General features: G+C 43.5%; 1 protein-coding gene across 6 annotated transcripts in view; it reads left to right on the top strand.

The window, feature by feature from the left end:
* BRD8 (bromodomain containing 8) overlaps positions 1 to 12,656 on the top strand; it is a 40,934-nt gene that overhangs the window by 9,668 nt on the left and 18,610 nt on the right. Inside the window, exons 9-22 of one of the 6 annotated variants that reach the window (XM_015140971.3) lie at positions 235 to 453; positions 845 to 989; positions 2,153 to 2,362; positions 2,766 to 3,046; positions 3,692 to 4,144; positions 4,445 to 4,538; positions 4,725 to 4,771; positions 5,511 to 5,725; positions 6,779 to 6,871; positions 7,061 to 7,129; positions 7,834 to 8,011; positions 8,730 to 8,834; positions 9,307 to 9,351; positions 11,641 to 11,740. In XM_015140971.3, coding sequence (XP_014996457.1) covers positions 235 to 453; positions 845 to 989; positions 2,153 to 2,362; positions 2,766 to 3,046; positions 3,692 to 4,144; positions 4,445 to 4,538; positions 4,725 to 4,771; positions 5,511 to 5,725; positions 6,779 to 6,871; positions 7,061 to 7,129; positions 7,834 to 8,011; positions 8,730 to 8,834; positions 9,307 to 9,351; positions 11,641 to 11,700 — 2,214 coding nt within the window. In that variant the 3' untranslated portion in view covers positions 11,701 to 11,740. Of the gene's footprint in view, positions 1 to 234; positions 454 to 844; positions 990 to 2,152; positions 2,363 to 2,765; positions 3,047 to 3,691; positions 4,145 to 4,444; positions 4,539 to 4,724; positions 4,772 to 5,510; positions 5,726 to 6,778; positions 6,872 to 7,060; positions 7,130 to 7,833; positions 8,012 to 8,729; positions 8,835 to 9,306; positions 9,352 to 11,640; positions 11,741 to 12,656 lie in introns of those variants that run through there. The other 5 variants (XM_015140969.3, XM_078005244.1, XM_078005245.1 and 2 more) reach the window with 5 other exon arrangements.

Here is a 12,656-nt window from a genome sequence, read left to right as displayed (position 1 = left end):
TGGAGTTCATAAAAGGCAGGTTGGGTGGGATGGTTGAGTCATTGTGGGTTTGAGTGGATGAAGGAGAAGATTGTGGGGAAGAAAAGTATGGCTAAAAGCAGGAGGGATAGAGGGTTTCTGGGCAGTTCCACTCAGGACTAATAAAATAATAGTTAGACACACTAACCCATACAGATTAGTAGGGAACCTTCCATAGCTTGAGAAGTCAGATAAAGGTTCTCTGTTGTCTCTTAGGTAACCCCCGGGACTTTGCCGAGTACCCCAGTCACCTCGTTTCCTGGGATTCCTGACACCCTTCCTCCAGGCTCTGCACCCTTAGAAGCCCCCATGACCCCAGTAACAGATGATTCACCCCAGAAAAAGATGCTTGGACAGAAAGCAACTCCACCCCCCTCCCCTCTGCTGTCAGAGCTCTTGAAGAAGGGCAGCCTCCTGCCTACTAGCCCCAGACTGGTATGGAGACTTCTGTGGGTGTTTGAGAGCTGTGGTGATTTAGTACTTGGAAGGGAGTGCCTGGGACCTAAAATGTGACATGGGGAATAAAAGTTCAAAAGAGGAAAAGATCTCCTAATTAAATGTTAATTTTTAAAAAATACAGTAAGTTGATAGTACCCATGGGTCCTGAGGTATCTGAATCACAATTATTTTGGTTCTCTTCTCCAGAGAACTCTTGTCAGATAAGTTTTGAACATTATAGTTTAGAGTTTCCCTTGAGTCTTAAATTATTCTCCGTGGATATTAACTATTAGTTCTCATGAAGTTTGATCAACTGCTGGAGCTTTGTTGGGAAATGGTAGTAAAGGAAAGCTTGAGTGTAGCCTTCACCTCTATTCTTCCCTGGTAGGTCAATGAGAGTGAAATGGCTGTGGCTTCTGGCCACCTGAACAGTACAGGTGTCCTCCTGGAGGTAGGCGGGGTCCTTCCCATGATACATGGTGGGGAGATACAGCAAACACCCAATACTGTTGCAGCCTCCCCTGCTGCGTCAGGTAAGTTACCACTTTTCCTTTACAACCTCAGAGGTGTTGAACTTGACATTGACTCAGTTTCACTGTTTGTTACTAAGCAGTTGTCAGTCCTAGATTTAAAGCCCAACTTTTTCTAACTTTTTTTTGGAGCTACTTTACCTGGTAAACAATGTAGTCTCCATATTATAAAGCCATCTGTCTTCAAGATACTGATAGCCCTGATTGACCACTGCATGGATATTGAGAGTAATATTGAGCTGCTTTCTTAGAGCTTGCAAAATCAAGGTGCTAGAGATACCTAAGATTATAGAATAGTGGAATAAGGCCTGCCACACATTGGTTTTGTGACCTTGGATAGGTAACTTAGCTTTTGAGCCTCAGTTTCCTTTTTTATTGTAACATATATACTTCACAAGGATGTGATGAGAATTTAATGAGGTAGAAAGTATAAAGCAGGGAAGGAAAAAAAGCTCCATAGAATACCATACAAACCTTATTGGTATTTGAATGGTGTTAAACTTGGGTGGTTTTACAATATGCTGAACTTCAGCAGAAGTGACAGATTTATTCATGCCAGTTTTTTGTTTCTTGATGATTAATTTTCCTCTGAGGAAGAATTACCACCTTTTTTTTTTTTTTTTGGAGACAGAGCCTTGCTCTGTCGCCCAACCTGGAGTGCGGTGGCATGATCTTGGCTCCCTGCAATCTCCACCTCCCTGGTTCAAGGGTTCAAGCAGTTCTCCTCCCTCAGCCTCCTGAGTAGCTGGGATTACAGCGCCCGCCACCACACCTGGCTAATTTTTTTTTTGTATTTTTGTATTTTTAGTAGAGGCAGGGTTTTACTATGTTGCCCATGCTGGTCTCAACCTCTTGACCGCAAGTGACCCACCTGCCTTAGCTTCCCAAAGTGCTTGCATTACAGGCGTGAGCCACTGCATCTGGCCTCACCACCCATTTTTTATATATGTTGTGTGTTCTAGTGCTTTGGTTCATTCCTAACTTGGAGGAAGATCTTAAGTAAGGTTAGAGAGGGTAAGGATATAGATGATGAACTTACTCAGTGCAGGAGTTGCTCTCATCCTTTGAGACCAAAAGAATTTTCTTAGTTGAGTCTTCAAGTAGCTATTGCTTCTTGTTTATGTGCTTTCTTCTTACTTCATTTTGTGTACCTCTTTATATGTTAGGTGCTCCCACTCTTTCCCGGCTTTTAGAAGCTGGTCCTACACAGTTCACCACACCTCTTGCTTCCTTCACTACTGTTGCCAGTGAGCCTCCAGTTAAACTTGTGCCACCCCCTGTAGAGTCTGTGTCCCAAGCTACCATTGTCATGATGCCTGCGCTGCCAGCACCATCCTCTGCTCCGGCTGTCTCCACTACTGAAAGTGTAGCTCCAGGTGCGTCCCTGAGCAGCCACAAGGTCTAAAATTTCATTTTGAGCTTCAGTTAGAGAAAAATGACCAAGAGCATCGGCTCCAATTCAGATGCTGCTTCTGTGTTCTACATAGACATGTGCCATCTTTATCCTTAGAAATAAATATCCTTAGATGTGAGAAGAGGTGGGTGGGCATTTATGTATTGCAGGAAGACGCTAAGTGTACAAATGTGAGCAGGCTTGAGATTATGTTCTCACCTTTCTAGATAAAACTGGGGAGAAGAAAACATAGGCACATGTATGATGACTTTCTGATCTTAAGTGTTTGGATATTTGACATCTGTCTATAGCGCTGATGTGATCTCAAGGTGGTCACTTTGTACCCAATAAGCTTCTGAAATGGCTTTTCTCTTTCTATTATTCAGTAAGTCAGCCCGATAACTGTGTTCCCATGGAGGCTGTGGGGGATCCACATACTGTGACTGTTTCCATGGACAGCAGTGAAATCTCCATGATCATTAATTCTATCAAAGAAGAGTGTTTTCGATCAGGGGTAGCAGAGGCCCCTGTTGGATCAAAGGCACCCAGCATAGATGGGAAGGAAGAATTAGATCTGGCTGAGAAGATGGATATTGCTGTGTCTTACACAGGTGAAGAGCTGGATTTTGAGACTGTTGGAGACATCATTGCCATCATTGAGGACAAGGTAACTATTCAGTGAAGCCCCAGAGAATCTCATGGGTCCTACATAGGCTTCTCTCTTCAGCCTCACTTTGCTGCTGCTGTTTTTTTTTTTTTTTTTTTTTTAAGAGACAAAGTCTTGCTCTGTCATCCAGGCTGAAGTGCAGTGGCACGATGTTGGTTCACTGTTACCTCTGCCTCCCAGAGGTAATTCTTGTGCCTCAACCTCCTGAGTAGCTGGGACTACAGGCACGTGCCACCACGCCTCACTAATTTTTTGCATTTTTAGTAGAGATGAGTTTTGCCATGTTGGCCAGGCTGGTCTCAAGCTCCCGGCATCAAGTGATCCACCCACCTCGGCCTCCCAAAGTGCTGAGGTTACAGGCATGAGCCACCGTGCTTGGCCTCTTTACTTCTTACAGTAAGAATTACTTAACTCTGCCTATCTCCATCTTTGTAGCCCTTTGGTGCTAACATACTAGTCATCTCCCCAGGCCTATCTATGTTACTGGTTTACACAGAACAGGTGCCTGTTCATTGTTTGTCTCCACTACATGGAAAAAATGGAGAGAAAAGCTGCAGATTCAAGCCATCACATTTGGTGCTAACAAAAATTGAGGGACTTGAGCTTCTTTCTGTGACCTCAATAGTCTTGTGTTTTGTGGGACAGGTAGATGATCATCCTGAAGTGCTGGATGTGGCAGCAGTGGAAGCAGCACTGTCATTTTGTGAAGAAAATGATGATCCTCAATCCCTGCCTGGCCCCTGGGAGCATCCTATCCAGCAGGAGCGGGACAAGCCAGTACCTCTCCCTGCACCAGAAATGACAGTCAAGCAAGAGAGACTGGACTTTGAGGAAACTGAAAACAAGGGAATACATGAACTGGTGGACATCAGGGAGCCCAGTGCAGAGATCAAGGTGGAACCTGCAGAACCAGAATCAGTCATTTCAGGGGCTGAAATAGTAGCTGGAGTTGTTCCAGCCACAAGTATGGAGCCACCAGAACTCAGGAGTCAGGACTTAGATGAGGAACCGGGAAGTACTGCAACTGGAGAGATTGTTGAAGCAGATGTTGCCATTGGGAAAGGCGATGAGACTCCACTTACAAATGTGAAGACAGAGGTACTTAATAAAGATCAGGGGCTGGGGAGATGGAGGGTTATACCTTAAGTAAGAAGTGATAGCTTAGGTTTTTTGGTTTTCCAGTTGCATTCCTGAGTTCTGACATGTTTGATGGTCCAAAGCCCATAGGCTGTGATTAGTGTTATATATACTTATTCCTGTTAAGGTGACCATTGGAGTCACATTACATGAATAGGACTTAGAATTTCTTCTATGGTCTCATTATCATTGAAGAATAAAGTTGTGTGAGCTATAGTGATTTACCAGTACTTAGGGTGTTTTTTCTTTTCTGGTTTTCAGGCATCCCCTGAAAGCATGTTGTCTCCATCACATGGCTCAAATCCCATTGAAGATCCTTTAGAAGCAGAGACTCAGCACAAGTTCGAAATGTCAGGTAAATAAAGTCCTCTTTAACTAACTTGAAATCATTTGCTTTGGCTTCTGAGGGATTGTGGGTTGTGGGCAAGTAGAGGAGGTAGAACAGGTCAGCATGGAAAGGAGAGCTGCAGGGGATTATGGTCCATAGGAAGGGGAAGGCTAAGGTGGAAAAATCTTCAGGTAGTCTTTCTCTCCTCTGCAGACTCATTGAAAGAAGAATCAGGGACTATTTTTGGAAGCCAGATAAAGGTATTTCAGACTTTTCTTTATTCCTCTTGCCATGTGATTAGATTTCCCTATAGCACTACTTTTTAATGAATTTCAGTAAAGTCGCATTTTTATTCTCTGATAAGAGACTGGTATGGAGTTGCGTGGGGAAAAGCTGCAGTAGACAGGCATAATGGGAGTACTGTAGCAACAGGTGCCTCCCATATGAAACAGCTTGTGAATATCACAGTCCTTAAGAAGCCTTGATACACTTAGAGTGATTTGGAGTGAATAAGGATACCAGAACTAAGGAGAACATACAGGAATCCAGTTTATTAATTAGACTATCCAAAGAAAATCATCCAAAGTTTTCTTTTTAGAATTATTAAAGCAGTAGTAACAGAGACTTAAAGAATGCGATGTGAGCTTGCTCCATCAGATGAGACACAAAATAAAAATTATTTTTGATAACTTTGTATCCAGGGTCAGAGTTACTCTTGAACAAGGGGAAAGAAGGAACGCCTCTTAGCTTAGTCTTAAGTAAGTAGCTTTTTTTTTCTTTCTTTTTAAAAGATCCTGGGTATTATTCTTTGTCCAGGTTCTAAATTACTTAAGTCAGTGTCTTTAAGTAGATGGTAGTATAAGTGATAGACAGCTAAGTCAGGAAACAGCGTGAGGTCATTTCTAGAACTAATTCTAACCCAAAAGACAGAGCATGTTTAATGATGCTTTGCTGGATAGCTTTGCTTGCATTTATTGACTGGAGCATACTGTGTCTAAGGATGCCCCAGGTGAGGATGAGGAGGAAGATGGTGTCAGTGAAGCGGCCAGCCTAGAGGAGCCTAAGGAAGAGGATCAAGGAGAAGGTTATTTGTCAGAAATGGATAATGAACCTCCTGTGAGCGAGAGTGATGATGGCTTCAGCATACACAATGCTACACTGCAGTCACACACGCTGGCAGACTCCATCCCCAGCAGCCCTGCTTCTTCACAGTTGTGAGTATCTGAGATTCTTCCTTTGAGGCTAAGGCAGTGAAGGTGAGAAGGAGAGGATCTTTTCTTCCCCTCCCCTCCCCTCCCCTCCCCTCCCCTCCCCTCCCCTCCCCTCCCCTCCCCTCCCCTCCCCTCCACTCCCCTCCCCTCCCCTCCCCTCCTCTCTTCTCTCCTTCTTTCTTTCTTTCCTTCCTTCCTTTGTTGTTCTCACTCACCCATGCTGGAGGGCAGTGGCGCGATCTCAGCTCACTGCAACCTCCACTTCTCAGGCCCAAGCAATCCTTTCACCTCAGCCTCCTTAGTAGCTGGGACTACTGGCCTGCACCACCACACCCTACTAATTAAAAAAATTTTTTTTAGTAGAGACCAAGTTTTGCCATTTTACCCAGGCTGTTCTCAAACTCCTGAGCTCAACAGTTGCCTCGGCCTCCCAAAGTGCTGAGATTACAGGCATGAGCCACCATACGTGGTCTTTTTCTTTATTTTTAAATTTTTGTTTTTAAAAGATGTTCTTTTAAGAGACAGAATCTCCCTATGTGGTCCAGTCTGGTCTTGAACTCCTGACCTCAAGCAGTCTTCTTGCCTTGACATCCCAAAGCACTAGAATTAGAGGCATGAGCCACAATGCCTGGCCTGATCTTTTCTTTAGTGTTTCCCTTTTTTGGCCTGGAATAAACAGTTGACAAAAATTATTAGGGCTGGGCATGGTGGCTCACACCTGTAATCCCAACACTTTAGGAGGCTAAGGCAGGAGGATCGCTGGAACCCAGGACTTCGAGACCAGCCTGGGCAACACAGTGAGACCCTATCTCTACAAAAAAATTAAAAAATTAGCTGGGCATGGTGGTATGCACCTACAGTCCCAGCTACTTGGGAGGCTGAGGTGAGAGGATTGAGTCTGGGAGGTTGAGGGTGCAGTGAACATGATCACGCCACTGCACTCCAGCCTGGGGGACAGAGTGAGACCCTGTCTCTAAAAAAAAGAGATAATTTTATATATATATATATTTTTTTTTTTAACTTGTGCCTAGTGAAATTGCTGTATCTCTGTTTCAGCTCTGTCTGTAGCGAGGATCAGGAAGCTATTCAGGCACAGAAAATTTGGAAGAAAGCCATCATGCTTGTATGGAGAGCTGCAGCTAATCATAGGTGAGTGGGCTTTACCAGTCAGTAGGTTCATTTTCTCTTACTCTTCATTGTTGGTGACTGGAAAAAAGTCTGAGTAGGCTTCTGTGGAACTGCTGGTATTGGTTCTTACTATCTTCAGCTACTTAGAGTAAGTTCTCTCCCTGTTCTTCTGGAGAATGTCAGTAATTGCACCTTATTCCTTTTGGACAGGTATGCCAATGTCTTCCTGCAGCCTGTTACAGATGACATAGCACCTGGCTACCACAGCATTGTGCAGAGGTGAGCCATGATCCACTCAGCATGGTAACTTGCCTGAATTATAAGTTGTCCAGTCTTAGTGAAAGTTTTGCTTTAGATAGAAAGTTTAAAGCAAGTAAATTTATGGTTTTGCTATAAGGGGCACTAAGTACTAAACTGATGATTCCAGTGGCTGGATCACCACTGATAGTCTAAAAGAATAAATCCTCACCGGGAGTGGTGGCTCACGCCTGTAATCCCAGCACTTTGAGGGTGCTGAGGTGGGTGAATCACTTGAGCCCAGGAATTCAAAACTAGCCTGGGCAACATGGCGAAACCCCCTCTCTATAAAAAATACAAAACTTAGCCAGGTGTGGTGTCGCGCATTTGTAGTCCCAACTACCTGGGAGGCTGAGGTGGGAAGGATTGCTTGAGCCTGGAAGTTCGAGGCTGCAATGAACCATGATTGTGCCACTGCACTACAGCCTGAGTGACAGAGCCAGGCCCTGTCTCCAAAAAAAAAAAAAAAAAACACACAAACTCCCTTTATTACCTTTCTCAGTGCTTATTATATAGATTGTTAAATGGGTTAAGTGCATGTTTCGGGGTAAGGGGTTAGCATTTAAGTCCTGGCAGCTGCAAATTAAGGTATATATGAGAAAGTCTGTATGATGATAATGTATTCAGAGATCTAGATGAGTCCTCTTCCCACCCACACTGCCACTTACCCCTGTTCTTTTTTTTAGGCCTATGGATTTGTCAACTATTAAGAAAAACATAGAAAATGGACTGATCCGAAGCACAGCTGAATTTCAGCGTGACATTATGCTAATGTTTCAGAATGCTGTAATGTACAATAGCTCAGACCATGATGTCTATCACATGGCAGTGGAGATGCAGAGAGATGTCTTGGAACAGATCCAGGTACTTTGAGGATCTTTTGTGTTTCAGCAAGGATGAAATTAAAATACTCAAGGGGAGGATTCATATTGATGCCAAGAAGGATTGCTGTGGCTTTTACTTGGATAGCTATCAGGGACACATTGAAAACGTAATATTTTGTTTTTGCGGAATTTATTTTTATTTTCTGTGGTGTGGTGAAAGAGTTGTGATACAATATTCTACCTTTCTTGGGCAATTAATTGCAGTTTCATAAAGTTTTTAAATAAATTTTTTAAAAACTGGTGAATGCATATTTTTTAATTACATCAAGTACCTGGTACATAGTAGATGCTCAGCAAATAAGAGTTTCTCCTTTCCTTTTCCCTACTTTTATCCTGTGATTGCATTACCAGGTACTTTTTGGGGTGTTGAACTTGGAAGAATGTTGCAAATCTTCGCACGATCTGTCAAATTACTTAAATTGCTGAATGATCTTTGGATCATTCCAGTTTTATTCTTTTTCTCATTCCTGGAGGATAGAGATTTGATCCTATGTTATAGCAAAAAAAGATTCTTAGCATCCCTTAGCATCCCTATTGCAACTAGAATTAAAACTTAATAGGCTAAACTTCCAGTCAGTCAAAATATATTTGAGCCAGAAGAGTACTGTACAAAGTTCTATTTACAGTGCTTAAAGTGTACTTGATTTGTCTCTACTAAATCAGGTCTCCATGGCCTACCCTATTTCTTCTCCCTACAGCAATTCTTGGCCACGCAGTTGATTATGCAAACATCCGAGTCTGGGATCAGTGCTAAAAGTCTTCGAGGGAGAGATTCTACTCGCAAACAGGATGCTTCAGAGAAGGTGAGGTGACCAGGAAGGAACCTGTGTGCCAGTGTTCCAGTAGTAGAAGTCTGAAGTATCCAAGGAACCTTATGTTACTACTTGGTACTGTTGGGCTTCTAGATTCCAATAATATACAGACACATAGATCTTAGAATGGTGGTTGTTCGCACCCATCTAAACATTGAATAAGCCTGTTGTAACCGAAAGACCCAGTCACATGGAAGAAATCGTGAGTAGGGGAATTGTTAATTCCTCTGGGAGAGTGCTGTCAAGGCGGGGGAAATGGCTTAGCCTGCAGCAGTTGGGGACCAGCAGTTTCTGTTCTAGAGGCGTAATGGCCAGATTGCTTTTGGATCTCTTTCCTCTTGTTCTTGAGTTTTTAAATTTTGTCCTTGTGTGTGTGGTGCTTGTGTCTCTGTCCTGAGGTTTGGGGTGCTTGTGGCTGAGAGTTTCTGTGGAACCTGATCAGTGTTTGTTTGTCCTCTAACAGGACAGTGTCCCAATGGGCTCTCCTGCCTTCCTTCTCTCTCTCTTTGTAAGTATTGAATGGCTGCGAGGGGTGGTGTTGCCACAAAGATTCTCAGCTCTTAATGGGGGTGGGTGGCAGAGGGAAATCCAACATGCAGACCGTGGCAGTGTCTTGAACTTCTGTTTATTCAGGTCATTGAATAAGAAACTCTTTTCTTCTGCATTTCTGTCTTTCTGCATGTGTGTGTGTGTGGGCCGGGTAGGGACTGTTTTTGAGATCACTGGGCTGAAATGTATTCTAGGAGTAAAGGATCTAGGATGTACCGGCTCATCATTTCCCGACTTCACCTTTTACCAATTCTTTTCTTAACAAATTTAAAATTGGTCAGAGCAGGAGCTGCTAGCTGGTTTTTTAACAGTGTTCCTCATAATGGTAGTACTCAGCACATAGTTTTTCTCTTGTCTCCTAAAATTAAGTTGCAAGATGAATGTAACAAACACTTAGTAAAATTTAAGCTAAAGAACTCAGTATAGGCTGGGTATGGTGGTTTACGTCTATAACTCCAACACTTTGGGAGGCTGAGGTAGAAGGATTACTTGAGCCCAGGAGTTTGAGACCAGCTTGGGCAACATAGGGAAACCATGTCTCTACAAAATTTAAAAACGGCAACAACAACAAAAAACCCTACTAGCTGTGCAGCAGAGTGGTGCGCACCTGTGGTCCCCAACTACCAGCTACTCAGAAGGCTAAGGTAGGAGCGTCACTTGGGCCCAGGAGGTCAAGGCTGCACTGTTCATACCACTGCACTCCAGCCTGGGTGACAGAACGAGACCTTGTCTCCAAAGAAAAAAAAAATCTCAGTAATAATGACCACTGCGACCGGGTGCGGTAGCTCACACCTGTAGTCCCAGCACTTTGGGAGGCTGAGGTGGGCTGATCACCTGAGGTCGGGAGTTCGAGACCAGCCTGACCAACATGGAAAAACTCTGTCTCTACTAAAAAAAATACAAAATTAGCTGGGCGTGGTGGCACACGCCTGTAATCCCAGCTACTTGGGAGGCTGAGGCAGGAGAATCGCTTGAACCCAGGAGGCAGAGGTTGCCCTGAGCTGAGATCGCACCATTGTACTCCAGCCTGGGCAACAAGAGCGAAACTCTGTCTCATACAAAAAAAGATAAAAAAAGAAAGTGACCACTGCATCAGTAGTGGCTGCTGGAATTACAGATAAGCTTAGGAGAGCTAGCCTAAAGACTTTTATTACTTTCCTCCATAAATAACTGGCTCTTACTCTGTATTGTTCATTATGGGACAGTGAGGTATGATGTAATGGAAGGGCATCAGGCTAGAAAACTACATGGTCTTAAGGTCACTGGATAATCTCTTGGGGCATTGTTTTCCTTGGTGTGTGATGAAGCTAATATAATGAGGTACTTGTCCAGCCTACCTCACAGGGATGTTGTGAGGATAAAATGAGATAATAGATATGAAAGTGGCTGGGAAAAAAAAGAAAAAGCATTATACACATGCAAGATTACCACCTTTTTATTTTCACTGTTGCCTCATGGGCAACTTATGTTCATGGACTCTAAAAATTTTAGAGTCCTTGCATATTAGAAATGTAAAAATGGCCTGGCCCAGCAAAGGTTTCAGTAATTCATCTTGCCTACAGGCTGTACCACAGACAGAACATTATAATCTCCGTTCTTTCTTATTGGCCTACAACAGTGACTCTGGATCCCCCAAGCAAAGCATTTGGCTGGCTATTGCAAGGCTGGTTAATGGGATCTTTTATCTATTGAAGACAGCAAAATATTGCACAAGAGGAAGGAGCTGGGCTGCAGGGAGAGAGCAGCAGATGGAAAGAAGCCTTCTAATTATCCTGATCTCATGGAAAACCACTGTCAGGAGGTGCTAGGGAACTAGTGCCAGGGTCAGTCTGCAGGAAAGGCCTTTCTTATAGGGACCAGCAGTTGGACAGGTATGTTAGTCAAGAACCTCACTACCCATTGCCCATTCTGACTCTCCTACCTTTCTTTTACTCTCCTGTTCCTTTGCACATGATTTGGGCCTGGGTGGGATGACTAATAGTTATTCTGTGGGACCCTAGGTGAATTCCAAGGACCTTTGTGGTGGGCATGAACAAGATACTCCATCCCACATTTCCTCTCATAAACTACCAGGTGTTCTTTAGCCACTCTGTGGGAAGACAGAAATATGCCCCTCATCCTTCTGGATTTTTCTGCTGATTCTCTTCTCCCCTCTCCCCCAAGAAACCAAATCCCCAACTTTTCTGTTGCACCGTCCCTTGTCTCTTGACCAACTCATGCTCCCTTTCTTTCTCTGCCTGTCATCTAGGATGGAGGAACCAGGGGACGCCGCTGTGCCATTGAAGCAGATATGAAGATGAAAAAGTGAAGCCTCAGAGTACCCTCTTTGAGCTGAACCTAAAATAAAAGTAAACAAGATAGAGCTTGGGCTTGTGGGCCCAGTTCCAGAGGCGGAAGTTACAGAAGAGGAGGTACCTGGGCCACACGACATGAGCTGGAAAATCTCTCTTAGAGATTTGGAGTAGCACAATTGCCTGTTTTAGGGCAGAAACCATGGGCTTTGTTAATGTCCTAATGTGTAGCTAGCAGATTATAGCTAGTTTGTATTGTCTTGTCAATTGTACAGACTTTAAAAAAAAAAAAAAAAAAACCTGTGAAATGTGTGTGTATACAATAAACTGGAAAAAAAAAAACTCTAGCCTTTGGCTTGGTGTGTGTGTGTGTGTGTGTGTGTGTGTGTGTGTGTGTGTGTGTGTGTGTGTGTGTGTATTTGAAACTTGTGGTTTCTTCTGCATAACGATTTCGTTTGTGGGAATGAGATTGTTACAGGGGAAAAGTGGTCTTATGAACTGCTTACTGTAGTGTGGGAAGGTAAGTAACCAGAATTGAGTTTATAGTTAATATACCTTCAAGTGTTGCATTGCGCAGGAAAGACTGCCTTATTCAGATTTTCGTGAATGTTTGGGAAAAGTGAGGTTTTCAGAATTCTGTTCATGGCATTGCTTAAAGAAGATTAGAGCATGGACATAGGTAACATTGACCCTTATCTCAGGAACATTTGTCTCACTTAATGCTATCTTTGCAGATGGTATTTCTAGGATAGTGTTACCATTTTTTTTTTCCTGTTTTTATGGTTAAGGACTCTTATATAAAGAGTTCTTGGCAGCCGGGCGCAGTGGCTCATGCCTGTTAACCCAGCACTTTGCGAGGCCAAGGCTGGCAGATTACCAGGTCAGGAGTTTGAGACCAGCCTGGCCAATATGGTGAAACTCTGTCTCTACTAAAAATGCAAAAATTATCTGGGCGAGGTGGCGCGTGTCTGTA

The sequence above is a fragment of the Macaca mulatta genome, chromosome 6, assembly GCF_049350105.2.
Source record: "Macaca mulatta isolate MMU2019108-1 chromosome 6, T2T-MMU8v2.0, whole genome shotgun sequence".
Lineage (NCBI taxonomy): Eukaryota > Metazoa > Chordata > Mammalia > Primates > Cercopithecidae > Macaca > Macaca mulatta.
The sequence above is the reverse complement of the archived record's forward strand: the minus strand, read 5'-3'. Positions and strand labels throughout refer to the sequence as shown.